The sequence below is a fragment of the Haliotis cracherodii genome, unplaced genomic scaffold, assembly GCF_022045235.1.
Source record: "Haliotis cracherodii isolate W230 unplaced genomic scaffold, xgHalCrac1.p SCAF_3, whole genome shotgun sequence".
Lineage (NCBI taxonomy): Eukaryota > Metazoa > Mollusca > Gastropoda > Lepetellida > Haliotidae > Haliotis > Haliotis cracherodii.
Genome location: NW_027266286.1, coordinates 3,680,166 through 3,696,384, shown reverse-complemented (window position 1 = coordinate 3,696,384; position 16,219 = coordinate 3,680,166). Strand labels below are relative to the sequence as shown.

At 42.2% G+C, this 16,219-nt stretch overlaps 3 protein-coding genes across 5 annotated transcripts in view; 2 read left to right on the top strand and 1 right to left on the bottom strand.

The window, feature by feature from the left end:
• LOC139473694 (runt-related transcription factor 1-like) overlaps positions 1–16,219 on the top strand; it is a 66,434-nt gene that overhangs the window by 27,394 nt on the left and 22,821 nt on the right. The gene's annotated exons all lie outside the window — the stretch shown is intronic.
• LOC139473695 (transcription initiation protein SPT3 homolog) overlaps positions 1–16,219 on the bottom strand; it is an 89,694-nt gene that overhangs the window by 69,648 nt on the left and 3,827 nt on the right. For both annotated transcript variants that reach the window (XM_071256406.1, XM_071256407.1), the window contains exon 2: positions 10,897–10,998. In XM_071256406.1, coding sequence (XP_071112507.1) covers positions 10,897–10,970 — 74 coding nt within the window. In that variant the 5' untranslated portion in view covers positions 10,971–10,998. The remainder of the gene's footprint in view (positions 1–10,896; positions 10,999–16,219) is intronic.
• On the top strand, positions 88–4,938 carry LOC139473973 (uncharacterized). Its single transcript, XM_071256839.1, has one exon. The coding sequence runs from the start codon at positions 88–90 to the stop codon at positions 4,936–4,938; it is 4,851 nt and encodes a 1,616-aa protein (XP_071112940.1).

Here is a 16,219-nt window from a genome sequence, read left to right as displayed (position 1 = left end):
TGTAGTACTTGCATACTTTCACTGAACGTGCTCAACAGGTCAGGCGGTAGAGTGCCTGGATAACGCAGAGTAAACAAGACTGTCATTATGGCCAACGCTCAACGTGCCCCGAAGCAATGGTGCCTCGGTAAGATTGAGACTGTAAATTCTTTCGAGAACTGGAGGCAAAATCTCCTTTATACATTATCTTTGGACACAAATTTTACTCCATTTCTTGCCGACGGGGCAGTCTGGCATAAGAAAACTAGGGCCACGCCACTCAGGGGCATGACTGACGACGGGGAAGACGTCCGTGAAGCTATTAGAAGAACTGCAAGACAGAAGGTTAGCAGTTTGGAGCTCATGCTCGGCCAGATTGCCAATTATTGTCCGATAATTTCACGGAACACCATAATAAAATCCTCAACGTCTGTAGATGCCATATGGCATGCCATACGCCTACATTTCGGGTTCCAAGCAACCGGCGCTCATTTCATTGACTTTGCCGAAATCAAACTTGAAAATGACGAGAGACCGGAAGATTTGTATCAGAGACTAATGGCTTTTGTGGAGGACAATTTACTCCGCCGTGAAGGGGGAATAACCCACTATGGCAATGCACCTGAAGAGGACGAGGAATTGTCACCATCGTTAGAAAATTTTGTTGTGCTCACATGGCTGAGGCTGATACACGTTGAACTTCCAAAGCTCGTCAAACAACGTTATGGGACAGATCTTCGCTCACGAACAATTTCCTCTTTGAAACCTGAAATCTCACAGGCTCTAGATTCACTTTTAGATGAAATCCGCACAGCAGAGGATGCTAAGGTTATGAGGACAAACACTTCACAACAGCGCTCGTCATCCTCACGTTTTGCTAAAGCACAACAAACGGGTAGAAAGTTTCAAAAATCATGCCCACTGTGTAAAGCTGCAGGACGCAGCGATCACGTTCATTATCTCAGCGAGTGTAAGTTCCTTCCAGATCATGACCGGAGATACATGGTCAAAGCAAGACAAATTGCCAGTATACTTGATGACCCTGCTGACGATGCTAGTGATACAGTTGAAAATGCATGTGCAGTGCCATCTACTGAACCTGTCTCCACTCTTCGTGTGCAAGTCCGTCAGTCGCCCTATATGTACTGTTTCTGTGGCCACCAGACGGCACGAGTCACTGTAGATAGTGGAGCTACTGGTAACATGATCCGCCTCTCAACAGCAACAGGCCTCGGCGCTGACATCAAGACTAGCTCTCAGTCAGCCCATCAGGCAGATGGCTCTTCCCCACTGAAGGTCGTTGGAGAGACAAGAATACTTTTCACACGCGACAACAAGGAGTTCGACTTTAATGGTCTTGTGGTGGAAAACCTGGACGTAGAAGTCCTTGCAGGCATACCATTTATGGAGGCCAACGATGTGGCAGTACGCCCTGCAAAACATCAGATCATACTTGGTGATGGCACGACATACACATACGGTTCCACAGAAACAACTGGTGACGAACATACTGTGAGACGAGCTTGTGTACTCAGAGCCCCAGACACTTCTACTACCATATGGCCTGGAGACTTTATTGAGGTGCCGGTTCCTGAAAGCTTTGCTCCTTCGGATTTCACATTTGCCATAGAACCCCGCATAGATACCAGACCTGGACGCTCTACCTTATCATCCACTTGGCCAGAATTAGGAATTATCTCAAGCGTCTCAGGCAAAATCAGGATCCCGAATCTGTCCGACACTCCACAACTGCTCAAGAAACACGAGCACTTTTGCCAGATTCGCCCAGTTTTTATACCTGACTGCGACCCTGATTATGATGTTGAGCCGGCACATCTGCTACCACCAACTATGTCCCCTCAAATTAAGGACATTGGTTTCTCATCCACTGTTTGTGTAGACCCAGACAATATCCTCCCGCAAGATACCAAATCTCAGTTTGAGTTACTACTTACGGAGTTCGACGATGTGTTTAACCAACATATCGATGGCTATAATGGTGCTTCAGGCCCCTTTCAAGCATTTGTTAACATGGGACCTGTACAACCTCCACAACGGAAGGGTCGTGTCCCGCAATACTCACGAGATAAACTTTCTGAGCTCCAACAAAAGTTCGATGAACTTGAGCGGATGGGTGTATTTGTACGACCTGAAGATGCAGGTATCCAAGTAGAATACCTCAACCCTTCTTTCCTAATCAAGAAGTCCAGTGGTGGTTACAGATTGGTGACCGCCTTCTCTGATGTAGGACGATACAGTAAGCCACAACCTTCCCTCATGCCTGATGTCGATTCTACTCTAAGACAGATTGCCAAGTGGAAGTACATTATAACCGCAGATTTAACCAATGCCTTTTATCAGATTCCTCTGTCCAAGGAGTCGATGAAATACTGCGGTGTAGTGACCCCGTTCCGTGGTGTGAGAGTATATGCCAGGTCTGCAATGGGAATGCCGGGGTCTGAAACTGCATTGGAGGAGCTCATGTGCCGCGTACTAGGGGATCTTTTAGAGGAAGGGGTGATTGCTAAGCTTGCTGACGACCTTTATTGTGGTGCTGATAGCCCGGATGAGTTACTTCGTCATTGGAGACGCGTACTTGAAGCGCTCAAACACAACAATCTCAGATTATCTCCTAACAAGACAGTCATTGCTCCCAGGACAACAACCATCCTAGGATGGCAATGGCACCAAGGATCCATTCAGGCAAGTCAACACCGCATATCAACTCTGGCTTCTTGTTCACCTCCGGAAACAGTGACTGGCTTACGGTCATTTATAGGAGCTTACAAGGTCTTGTCCCGTGTAATACCTGGTTGTTCCACACTCCTTGCCCCACTTGATGCTGAAGTGGGCGGTCGCCAGTCTAGTGAAAAGCTTCTGTGGTCTGATTCTTTGCTCAATGCCTTCAAAACAGCACAGGCTGGTCTCGCATCCAACAAATCCATAGTACTGCCCCACCCCGATGACCAACTCTGGATTGTAACTGATGGTGCTGTTAGGAAGCCAGGAATTGGAGCAACACTTTATGTAACACGTAGTGACTCGCCACGACTAGCAGGATTCTTCAGTGCCAAGCTTCGGCGACAACAGGTCGCATGGTTACCATGTGAAGTGGAAGCCCTTTCAATTGCTATCGCTACAAAGCATTTCAGTCCTTTCATTATCCAGTCAAAACACAAAGCATGTGTCCTTACCGACAGTAGACCATGTGTTTTGGCATTTGAGAAGTTATGCCGTGGGGAGTTCTCTGCTAGTCCTCGGGTGTCTACCTTCTTATCGACAGTTAGCCGCTACCAAGCAACAATACAACACCTCGCTGGTTCTGCAAATGTGCCATCCGATTTTGCAAGCAGAAATGCACCAGAATGTGACAATCCCTCTTGCCAAATCTGCTCCTTCATTGAGCGCACAGAAAGCTCTGTTGTTCGACAACTGTCTATAGAGGACATCATGAATGGAACAACCCGCCTTCCTTTCACAAGCAGGTCTGCTTGGCGTTCCTTGCAAGAGGAGTGCCAGGATCTTCGACGAACACATGCTCATCTTCTCCAAGGTACCCGACCTTCCAAGAAGGTAACAAACATCAGGGATGTCAAACGATACCTAAATACAGCAACCATCTCCAAGGATGGATTGCTTGTTGTCCGAAAATCTGAGCCACTCGGTTCACCAAGAGAGTGCATTGTTGTTCCAAGACAAGTATTAGATGGAGTCCTGACCGCCCTACACATACAACTGGATCATCCATCTGCACACCAACTCAAGCAAGTATGCCATAGATACTTCTTTGCTTTGGACCTTGACAGATCCATAAACACTGTCTCAAAATCTTGTCACCGGTGCGCCTCCTTGCGTAAGACACCTCATGTTGTTGTGGACCAAAGCACCAGTGACCCACCTGAAACTGTTGGGTTTGCATTTGCGTCAGATGTTATGCGCAGGGAACGACAACTAATCCTCGTTCTACGTGAATGTGTCACATCCTACACTGCGGCGTGCATCATTACCGATGAGCGTGGCTCCACCCTGTGTGAGGCATTGATTCGTCTTTGCATTGAATTCCGTCCACTTGATGGCCCTCACGCTGTTATCCGCACTGACCCAGCCCCAGGCTTTAGCAGTCTAGTCACGGATGAACGTCTCCAGCAACATAGAATTACCCTAGAAATAGGCAGAGTGAAGAATGTGAACAAGAACCCAGTTGCTGAAAAGGCCATACAAGAATTAGAGGATGAGCTTGTGCGCCAAGACCCTGTACGGGGCCCCACTACACCAACAGCTCTTGCCATCGCTGTCGCCCGCCTAAACACACGCATTCGTTCACGAGGCCTGTCTTCTCGAGAGATGTGGACCCAGAGAGACCAATTCACAAACTGTCAGTTGCCTCTGTCCGACAAGCAGTTGATAACAGAGCAACATGTTAATCGCCAAAAAAACCACAGTCACAGTGAAAAATCCAAGGCTCCTCGGAGTCATCGACCTGTTATTGATCAAATTGAGATAGGCGACCTGGTGTACCTTCATAACGATCGCAATAAAACATGTGCACGGAATCGTTACCTAGTAGTCACCAAAGATGGCCTCTGGTGCAATGTCCGCAAGTTCGTTGGGACCCAACTGCGGAACACTTCATACAGAGTTAAGCTCTCAGAATGTTTTAAAGTCCCACTTTGGAACAAGACACGTGTGCATGAAGCGAACAGTGAGGACACATCTGACATCGATGATGACCCTCCTGAGACACTTCACCAGACACCGGAGACTCCGCACATTCCTCTGGAAATTTCTACTCCTCCTCTGCCACCGCTTAAGAATGACGTGTTTGATGACAATCACCCAACCGACATCAGTTCTGCGTCGGATCAATTTGACCCAGGTATACAGTCATCTTCAACTTCAAGGCCATCGCGTCAACGTCAACGACCAAAGCGATTTGACGAATATGTTTTGGACTTTTGAAGTATTGTGTTTGTTTATTAAATGTTATGTTTGTGAGGGGCAGAATAATCCCCATCGACCAGAGGGCAGTCTACCCTATGATGGTTTACTTACCAATTGGTTTCATGGTTAACCAGAAATTGGATCTTTAATACATCATTGTTTACTTACCAAGTTGTTTTTCACGCCTATTTCCTTCATTATGGTTTGTTTAGATAACGTTTATCATGAAGAAAAAAAAGACAGTCACGCCAACGCAGGTTTGCTTGGCATGCTTTAATGTAAACAGGGTTAGCTCCCCTTGGTAGCTCGCCTGTCTTGGGAGGCTCGCTTGGGTTTCGCGGCTCGTTTCGAGTGTTGCCAATAAATATCATCAAGTCTTTACATGTGTCCTGTCGATGTGTGACAAGTGTACAGTTCCTCCTAACCTAACTGGCGGAGGGTCTGTTTATGCTATTCAAACATCACACCTCCCCTGTACGGCGTCCTCCGCTAACACAGTCAGTGTTGATCTCACCAGACATCAAGGAGGAGGAGGAGGTTTATTTCAGAGATTCAAGAGGTTTAGATATGCTCTCCAACGTGTAAGAAAAAACTGATTCCATTAAAATATATTAGCATGATTAATATATGTTGTATCTAGGTTTGTTTTTATTAAATCTCACCGGACATCAAGGAAAGAGTTTATTTTGGATATTCAAGGATGTTTAGCACTCCATTGTGTTAGAAAAAAACTGATTCCATTAAAATATATTAGCATGATTATGTTATATCTAAGTTTTTTAAGCCTAACCTTTATTAATAAACATGAGTATATGTATATAATTTACAGCTTAATGTTTGAATCTTAAAAGAATATTCTATGGATGTTCAATGAAATGAACACTTATATTTCTTTAATCGATTAGAATTTATCACCTGGTTTATGCATACAATCAGGGGATGAGTATAGGCTGGTAGAGCTGGAAAGGTGATGAGTATAGGCTGGTAGAGCTGAAAGGTGATGAGTATAGGCTGGTAGAGCTGAAAGGTGATGAGTATAGGCTGGTAGAGCTGAAAGGTGATGAGTATAGGCTGGTAGAGCTGAAAAGGGGATGAGTATAGGCTGGTAGAGCTGGAAAGGTGATGAGTATAGGCTGGTAGAGCTGAAAGGTGATGAGTATAGGCTGGTAGAGCTGAAAGGTGATGAGTATAGGCTGGTAGAGCTGAAAGGTGATGAGTATAGGCTGGTAGAGCTGAGAAGGGGATGGGTGTAGGCTGGTAGAGCTGAAAGGTGATGAGTATAGGCTGGTAGAGCTGAAAAGGGGATGAGTATAGGCTGGTAGAGCTGAAAGGTGATGAGTATAGGCTGGTAGAGCTGAAAGGTGATGAGTATAGGCTGGTAGAGCTGAAAGGTGATGAGTATAGGCTGGTAGAGCTGAAAGGTGATGAGTATAGGCTGGTAGAGCTGAAAAGGGGATGAGTATAGGCTGGTAGAGCTGGAAAGGTGATGAGTATAGGCTGGTAGAGCTGAAAGGTGATGAGTATAGGCTGGTAGAGCTGAAAGGTGATGAGTATAGGCTGGTAGAGCTGAAAGGTGATGAGTATAGGCTGGTAGAGCTGAAAAGGGGATGAGTATAGGCTGCTAGAGAAAAGGGGATAAGTATAGGCTGGTAGAGATGAGAAGGGGATGCTAGTTTTCTTCAATATATGCTCTGTATGAAAGGCTAGTCACTAGTCCTTATAACTAGTCCACAAATTACCCAGCTCACAGCACCAAACTATTTCATTAAACATTTCTAACAAAAACATTCTTGAAATTGAAATTTGAAGGTAGGACACAACATGTGACCAAGGTAACAAGATTAATATCCCTGATCTCCTCTCAACCTGTTTTGATGTGCCTCCAATTCCATAGTCTAACCAACAGCAAAATCAGTGAAAAGATGTGAGTGATCTTTGATACTATGAGCAAACAATGCTGTTTGCATGACAAGCGGAGTGAGTGTTGTCGACGACCAAGTATTAAGCAACCCACAATACTGTAGTGACAAATAGTGAGTGTCGGCTCCACTCCCGGCCACCTCAGGTTCAAATCAACATATTCACTAACTGCTGCAACGAGCACAATGAACCAGCTGCACAATTTCTTTTTACACAAACAAAAGTATCACCAAAAAATCTCTTTATCATTGAAAATGCAATCATGAATTTATAACTGATGGCCAAATAATACTATTTTTAAGTGGGACATGTTTCATAAGAGACGTTCAAGCCAGCAAGTTCATATGAATTGTGCAGAGGAAGGGGGATGAAATGAGGGGAGGGGACAAAATGAGGGGGAGGGGACGAAATGAGGGGGGAGGGGATTAAGTGATGGGGGATGGGGATATCGAGATGGAGGGACATGCTGTCGGAGCTCCACACAAGGTTCAAGTAGCTGTTGAGAGTTTGAGCTACTGCTGTTTGCCACATTTTTACCATAGTCCTTGATAAGCCAACAGTAGCTACCATCTGCCTGGCAATTTTAAAATTTCTTCCACAAACCTTTTTTTTCCATCGTGAGGTTTTTGTCATTCATACACATCATTTACATTTGTATGCTGTGACGGACGACAATAGAGTACCCCAGTCTCACAGGGCTGGCAAATCACGATAAATTGGATGAAAATCCTGCTAATTTTGTCTCTGGGCCCATGGATGGACACTTGACAAGTGATTAAAAAGAGCAAGGGACTTGTGAAGAGGCTGCCTCTCATGCAGTGGTCAAACTGGTCACATATCGCTCCCGCTAACAACGTTAGGGTGACTGCTTACACACTGACCAGAGTGCCAGGGGAGGTGAAAACAGCAATCAAATTATTTTTGTGGCAGGGCCTTATACGCGAGATTGTCTCTTAAAGGGGAGCTATATTCAAGGATTGGTAGTTCCAGCAAGTTTGATCCAAGTCCCTAAAACACCACATAATTTACTTGTTCAGTTATATTGTATGCTTTGTATAAACCGAACAGTAAATAGTGAGTGAGTTGGGTTTAGTGCTACTTTTAACAGTATTCCAGTTATATCACGGCGTGTCAGCTTGAGGTGGAAGGAAAGTCCAAAGTGATGCAGGTTTCAGACATTTACCACTGGTGAAACCCATGAGCACGGGTATAGTGATGACAAACCTAGAAACATAATCAGGGCACAGCAAATTGCGGCATCTTAGACGCCTGAGCTAGCCATGGTAGAAGTGTGCACTGGGCCTTGGAACTAAGAACTCTCTAGACGTCCAGTACAAAGATGCTTACATTCTGAAACTTCATTTCTTCAGTTTGTTTGTTGGTTAATGGTGCTCTCAGTAACGTTCCACCTGTAAATAATCGTCCGTATGTAATAAACCAGTGATTGATATTACGAGCAGTCAAGAGCACCATCTGGGTACGATGACACACAATTAACCAGGTCACAGGGCCTGACTGCCCCAATGATGACGTCCCCCATTGCAAGAAACCATGTCTTGGGATGGCCTCTAACCCGGAATCCCAGAAGTGTTAGTCTGTTCTTGAGACATTTCAATTTCTAGATGGATTCCAGGTTTTTATCATTTGAATGTAACTTATGGCAAGGTCCAGCATGTTGTGTACTCCTTATCACTGCCAGTTGGCACAGTTGTGAGTGAGTGAGTGAGTGAGTATGGTTTTACGCCGCTTTTAGCAATATTCCAGCCATATCACGGCGGGGGACACCAGAAATGGGCTTGACACATTGTACCCATGTCGGGAATCGAACCCGGGTCTTAGGCGTGATGAGCGAATGCTTTAACCACTAGGCTACCTGACCACCCCTCAGAAAGGTAGGGAGGGCACTCCATGAGGGCTGAAGGATCAGAGGTAACAGGATGATGAGGAAACATGCTTATTATATGCCCATTCTAACTTAATCAAACAATAGTTTCTGGAAATAGGACTACCCTTATAATCGAGGGTCATTTTCAAAAAAGAATCATGAATTCTTGTTGTTAATGGAAGTTGTTAATGTCCATTCTAACTTAATCAAAGATTTTTTCTTGAAACAGGACTAAAATTCCCCAAATAATCGACAGTCATTTTCAAAGTAGAATCATGAATTCTTGTTCTTTATGAAAGTTTCTGTTTGGAACTGACAACTAAAAGGCCAGGACCAATCATTCTTACACGTTTAAACTCCTATATCTAGACACGATGCCCACAAAGCCTATAGCACAATGTAAACAATCTCTAAATGCCTAGGCAGCAGCAACAACAACAACTACAATAACAACAACAATAATAACGACGATAACAACAATAACAATTGTACTTTAAACTTGAATTATAACAACAACATGAAGACGAAGTCATCTATATCGCCCTTTCATTGTAGTGTTTGCTTTATGGCGTCCGATATACAAAAATATGCACTGAAAAAAAATAGGATGCAAAAAAATAACATACACTCGTCCCTTTACACGTTTTTCATTTTGAAAAATGTTCACTTCACACATAATTAATTGTTGATTTTTTCGTGTTTCTCTCGCTCCCAAAACGCATGTGATAATGTATATCCAAAATTTGCTGGGTTCCGGTGCTAGCCATATTTCGGTGTGAACGCTGGAAACTGAGAGGTATCCGATGACGTTTCTCTTCCATGTAATGGCATCGCTGCTTGGTTTAAAAAACGGAAATAGAAACGTTAGCCAATCACAGACCTTGTTAACAGTATTTTGTCAATATCAAGGACTAAGGTCCAAATGGCATCGCCGAAACATTGTCAGAAGAAAAATAGGTTTCAAGAAAGTATATTGAAGAACCAATATACTCTTTCAGCACCGTAGGCCGGTACACTACCAAGCAGCCTCAAGTCCCCAGACACCGCAGGCGGGTAGACCGGCCAAGCCGTAGTCACGTCAAAATAGTGGGTAGATCTATATAATTTTATGAACCTACCTGTCATATCATTCATTTATTAAATCTAACACATTTTACAATATCTGAAATATGTATTCCATTTCAATTTATCATTTTTTATCGATAGATTAAAAATTATTCACTATTTCCCACAATGTTATTGAAAACAAAATTCTCGGACACACACTTCGAAAACGGGTCCTCATTGAACATGTCAAAGAGCAAAATAAAGACGTTTCTGGCAAATCCTTCAACCAAAATATATCTATAAGTTGTCAAACTTACAGCTAAGTTATTATTTCCATCTTTATAAAAGCTTAATGTGGGAGGAAAGCCCTAAGTGATGCAGGTCTCAGGCGTTTACCACTTCGGTGAAATCCACGAGCACAGTTACAGTACTGACAAACCCAGAATCATAATCGAGGCGAACCGGTATTCAAATCCACAATCATAGGTTTCTGGCGTGCCCAAGGGACGCAACTCTGCACAGCGAATTGCGGTGCCTTAGACGACTGGGCCACCTGTGCCCCCTGACAGAAGGATGGACGGACAGCACCCATTCCTATATCACCCTTCCACTCTCAGTATAATAATGTCGTCTTGAAACATTTCTGCTCAGGAAACTAAACGTGATGGACAGACAGATGGACAGAAGGACGGACAGACAGCACCCATTCCTATATCACCCTTCCACTTCAGGGATAATGATGTCGTCTTGTAACAGAGTGTGGTGATATCACTCCACAGCAAGATCTTGCCAAATAAGCTATATAATGCCAGATGGAAGATACGGATCTGCAAATTCTTGACATATAAGGGAGGCAGAAATTTACTTGTCAATACCGATACAGTATTCACTGTATTAGGCCATGTTAGGCACCCCAGACCAATTTGTAAGTAGAGTCTTTTTACAGAAACAGCAATGTTACTATAAGAAGGGGGAAATAATTGCCTTGCAACTATTATCAACCAGCGATCTCTAAAAAATACATGTAACTTGCTGTGTATGAGTCCCCCAATTTATCAAGCCCAGGTCGGTTATTACAGTGAATATGGTATATGTGGTAGTGAGGGATATGCTAAAATACTCACATCATCTGTTGTATCTCAGACGTAAACCAGTTTGTATTGGAAGACACTTTACTTCCTCCGGGGGACGTTTGCATCTTGAACACAGGTCAAGGTCAACTCAGTCTAAAGCAGAAGAAGAGAGATTCATCTGTAAATGTTGTTTGATGAGTGAGTGAGTTGGGTTTAATGCCGTTTTTAACATTATTCCAGTTATATCACAGCATGTCAGCTTAATGTGGGAGGAAAACCTGAAGTGATGAAGGTCTCAGACGTTTACCACTTCGGTGAAACCCATGAGCAGGGGTATGGTGCTGACAAACCTAGAAACATAATCAGGGCGAACCAGGATTCGAACTCGCAATCATAGGCTTCTGGTGTGGTCAAGGGACGAAACTCTGCACAGCGAATCTCATTGCCATCTTAAGCAATGTAAGGTTTCAGATCAGCTTACTTTCTAGAAATGCCGTCATTGTCATAAAAAATGTCTACAAGTAAAATGTAAAAAAACAAACTCATCTAATGTTGCTTTCAATATAAATAAACTGAACTGCAGTCGGGAAGATGTGGTAAGTATCATCTTCCTGAAGCAAGGGAGTTAACTGACTATAAAAGTCCAGTTTCCACCCTTGCCGAACTAGGCTGGAATTCCTGGGCTCGATCGTAGCGCCACCAGTGGTTATTAGGAGTTATGTCCCTTATAAGCCTTTCCTATGGACCAATCATATTCCACCTCTCGTATCACATGCATTTGTTTCAAACAAAATGGCGGCGCCAAGTGAAGACGATCTGATCGATAATCAGGATCTATATTGTGATTACACAGGTCTTTCCTCGTGAAGTGCATCAAATCACGTGAGCACCTTGATTAAAAACGTGTAAAGACTTGGAAAATATCTGTTGACAACGAGTTGGCGGTGCACATGCTTTGCAAATCCTGCAATTGACCTAAATCTGCACGACAGTTTACTAACTGGATTTCGACTTCTGTGCGCGATTTTGCTTGGACTATGCAAAGACTCGTTAGTCCAGCCAAAATGTAACTACATAATACCAGCCTAGTTCGGCAAGGGTGGAAACTGGACTTTTACAGTCAGTTAACTCCCTTGCCTTGGGAAGATGGGAAAGTATAGACTCAAGAAACCATCATTGCATTAAACAGCCAATTCAGCCGAAACATTTATCATTTCCATCTTTTCCTCCCGCCCTCAACGGGCCCAAACGTTCAGGTCGATAGGTCAAATGTTGGGCCAAATATCCACAACTAGAAAGGACAGAAAACCTGGCCTTGTTAAAGGACTGGCAGAAACACAAATGCCATTTTACTACGAGTGAGTGAGTTAACATTAATAACTTGACACTGGCAGTACCTCAAACTATACTCCCTCACTCACACATAAAAAAAACGTGGACATATGCCTCTTCCTGTCATATAACTGTGACGTTTTCAACACTTCTATTTGTGTCCATATGTTTCACACTCACAACACCACCATCTTGGCATATAAACGCAGAACTGAGGAAAAGACTCAGACATTGCATTGTCACCTTGGAGAAACATGGCTGTTAGCCTCCATCCTGCCTACTACTCCCTGTGGCCATGGGCCCGATCCTATTGGCAGTGGAACCGACATTATCGGCCATACAGTGAGTAACCTTGATCTATCTATTGTTGTCCCGTCTCTTTCCCAACACTCCTGGGGGGTAACGACTAAGGGGTTAGGGGTCTTGTCAGCTTGGGTCAGATAGTTGAAGTGAAGCAAGTGGAATAACTTGTTTATTACATCAATTTTATAACCAATGTTTTAGAACATATATAACAGTGAGTGAGTTAGTGAGTTTGGTTTTACGTTGCTTTTAGCAATATTCCAGCAATATCACGGCGGGGGACACCAGAAATGGGCTTCACACATTGTACCCATGTCGGGAATTGCACCCGGGTCTTCGGCGTTACGATCGAACGCTTTAACCACTAGGCTACGCGACCGCCCCACATATATAACATATATATATAATACATAAAATTTTATTACCAACAGTTTAAGGTTTATTATTGTATAGATATCAAATATTTGATAGATCAACATAATTATGTATTGTATATTTTTTGTCTTTATTTATGCCTTACAACATCTTGATTACATGTGAACATTGTTAATAGTTATGGGCGGGAATTATATAATAGAGACATGGAGAGAGAGTGAGTCAAAATTTTGTGCCACATCTGCATTATTTCAGCCATATAGCGCCAATGAGAGTCAAGGGTGAACTGATCTTACCTAAAAGTTGAATACCCTCGGTAATCCTTCTATTGTTCTATGCAGGGCGGTCAGGTAGCCTAGTGGCTAAAGCGTTCGTTTGTCACGCTGAAGACCCAGGTTCGATTCCCAACATGGGTACAATGTGTGAAGCCCATTTCTGGTGTCCCCCGCCGTGATATTGCTGGAATATTGCTTAAAAGCGGCGTAAAACGATACTCACTCACTCTTGTTCTACACCTGGCTGAACATGTCATTTAAATAAATGTAAGGAAAGTGGGGGATCACAATTGTATCATTATGTGTTGTTTAACAGAAGCGGGATAATGCTGTAGACAGGGCCATTACATCACAACCATGATTCTGAGTGTTACAAACACATATTCCTCATTGCCTCTACCATTACAAGCAGGAATGTGATAATTCCGTCTAAAGTTACAATTCCATCTTTTTTATCGTCTTGATGATGATGTTTCGATGTCGAACATGCATCTTTGGATTTTCTCTAATGCCTTCCTTAGCAAAGATTTGTTTGTTTGTTGTTTATGCCACACTCAGCAATATTCCAGCCATATAATGACGGTCTGTAAATAATTGAGTCTGGACCAGACAATACAGTGATTGATATCATGAGCATAGATTCACGCAATTTGGATACGATGACATGCATCAACCAAGTCAGCGAGCGGGACCACCTGATCCAGTTGTTCGCCTCTTACGAGTGAGTGAGTGAGTTTCACACCACTTTTAGCAATTTTCCAACAATATCACTGTAGGGGACACCAGAGATGGCCTTCACACATTGCACCCATTTGGGGAATGAAACCCAGGTCCTCGGCATGATGAGCAAACGCTTTAACCAGTAGGCTACCCCACTGCCCAAACAATGTCATCCTGCTTATCATGGTAGGATACAAATAAATATTGCATATTTGCATTTATTAAAATTTACAAATACTGTACAGTCAATACAATTAGTGCAACACACAGACTTTTTTTTTACAAAAGTAAGACAATACCTTTATTGCAAAATAGTCCTGTCCTTGCATATCAATAAATCGGATCACCTTCAAGTTATCTACTTATCTACCACCACCACTATGCCGAACTAATTTATTTTATAGAGTAGTCTATGCTTAACTTTTAAAAAAACAAAAAGAATTACCTTATTCGACCTAATAAGTGCCCAGACGCTCTCAAAATTAGAAATAGTGGGCTTTTATTAGAATATTATTTTGGTGGAAAAATCCCAGAGTTAAACGATCGCAAATTTCGTGGTTTATGCTCAAAACCTGAAATAATTTTATACAACAGATATATTTCTCCAGAATTTAATTGCCCATAAGTAAGGGTGCATGTAACAAATGAGTGTGTATTATAGATGAATAAATAAGTTTTATGAATATTGATCAATCGGAAGGGGCGCTAATTGGAATTGTTCACTAGCCAATATATTAGCAAATATTGCCGTGGGCACTTTTTACGTCAAATACAGTATTACTTTTTACAGTGATGGGTACTGGCCTGAAGTTTGTATTGCAATTTATGCAATAATGATTCATGTATTGTGATACGTACCACAATATACTGCATGCGTTCTTTCATCTGTAACTTCTTATGAACCAGCATTAGAAAATGGCACTTGTCTTGTAATCCTTACCAAACTGCCCAATCGTTCAGGTATCATAAAGACTAGTGGAAACTTGCCATTTTTAAGGCTTTTGCTACATGTTATCATTATAAGGGCTAGTGGAATAAAAGTGTTAATTTCTACCGCTCATTCGGAACCTGAATAAAAATAACTTCACCTACATGTTTTTGACAACTTCGTATTATGTGGGATGTTGCTATGGTTACAGGATTATATACAGGAAACTGCCACAAAAATTTTCACTTTTCACACTAAGAAACAGTTGCTAATTTCTTAATTTCCATTTAAGTTGTCACTAGTGTAAAATCTTCCAACAAGATGATATGCATGATTTTGAAAAACACAAAATACCGGTATTTTCCAAACATATTGTGGTAAATATTCATTTGTATTTCATATTGTGCTAAACCGGCATATTGGTAATATCGTGCGCCTCTAACTCTCTATAATGAATGGTGTCTTTGATTGAAAGTGTGCTATCTTAAATACTTTCTTGTTGGTACTAGTGGCAAAGAAAAGTTTCAAATTATACGTAACAAACCTTAAAAAATAGTGACATGAAAGTTTACTTTTCCTGCCCCTTGACATCCTGATAGAGAAAGTCTGTACACACAAGTATGCATACAATCAGTATGGCCTTATAACTGCATTAAAAGTTTTTAGCAAACCGTATCTTATCTTAAAGGACTGAAGGCATACACACTGGACAAACATTATAACAATTCAGTTATCTCACATCTTATCACAAATTAACATGACAGTGCTGTAATAAGATTGCACCAACTGACCCCAGCTATGTTATAAGTAGGTCGTATCTCCGATCAAAGCCATTCAGTAAGTGTTAGTGCAAGGATCATGTTACACATACATGATATAGTATATATGTTGTCACATGATCACCTCTGATAACCGCAGCAATGGCTGGAATGTCCTGTGAGCAACACAATAAACACTGACTTAGAGGTAAGACTTTCTGCACTTAACACACACTTTCATAATTAGCTGTGTGGATTTGTTGTAATGGCCACATACAATCTATATTTGTTTCAAATGTCTCGACATTTTCATGTAATTGTGATCTGATGAGTAGGTTCTTTATCTTGGGTGTTGGGCTGGTTTCATATTTACACTGCAGTTTCTATTAAGGCTAAAAAAATAAGAGAATTGGTTCTCAGACAATGATTTTTGAAAATATAGTGTGGGCGGGCGGTGTCGGGTTTTTTCAAACTAGTATGTAGCCAATAAACAGTTGTGTAATCAATAAACAATTGTGTAAAATCAACCTGGGAAAGGGCCTCCCTACATAAATGTATTCCTTAATCAGTAAAATACTGGAATACAGTATTTGACTACCGTTACGAATATTGAAGGATTTTAAAAAAAATTATAATGGAAATAAAAACGAAACATGCGGCAAACTTATGATGATGCGGGGGGT

Bases quoted from the DNA above. Each gene is read 5' to 3' on its own strand.
- LOC139473973 (XM_071256839.1), top strand. From the start codon at position 88: ATGGCCAACGCTCAACGTGCCCCGAAGCAATGGTGCCTCGGTAAGATT.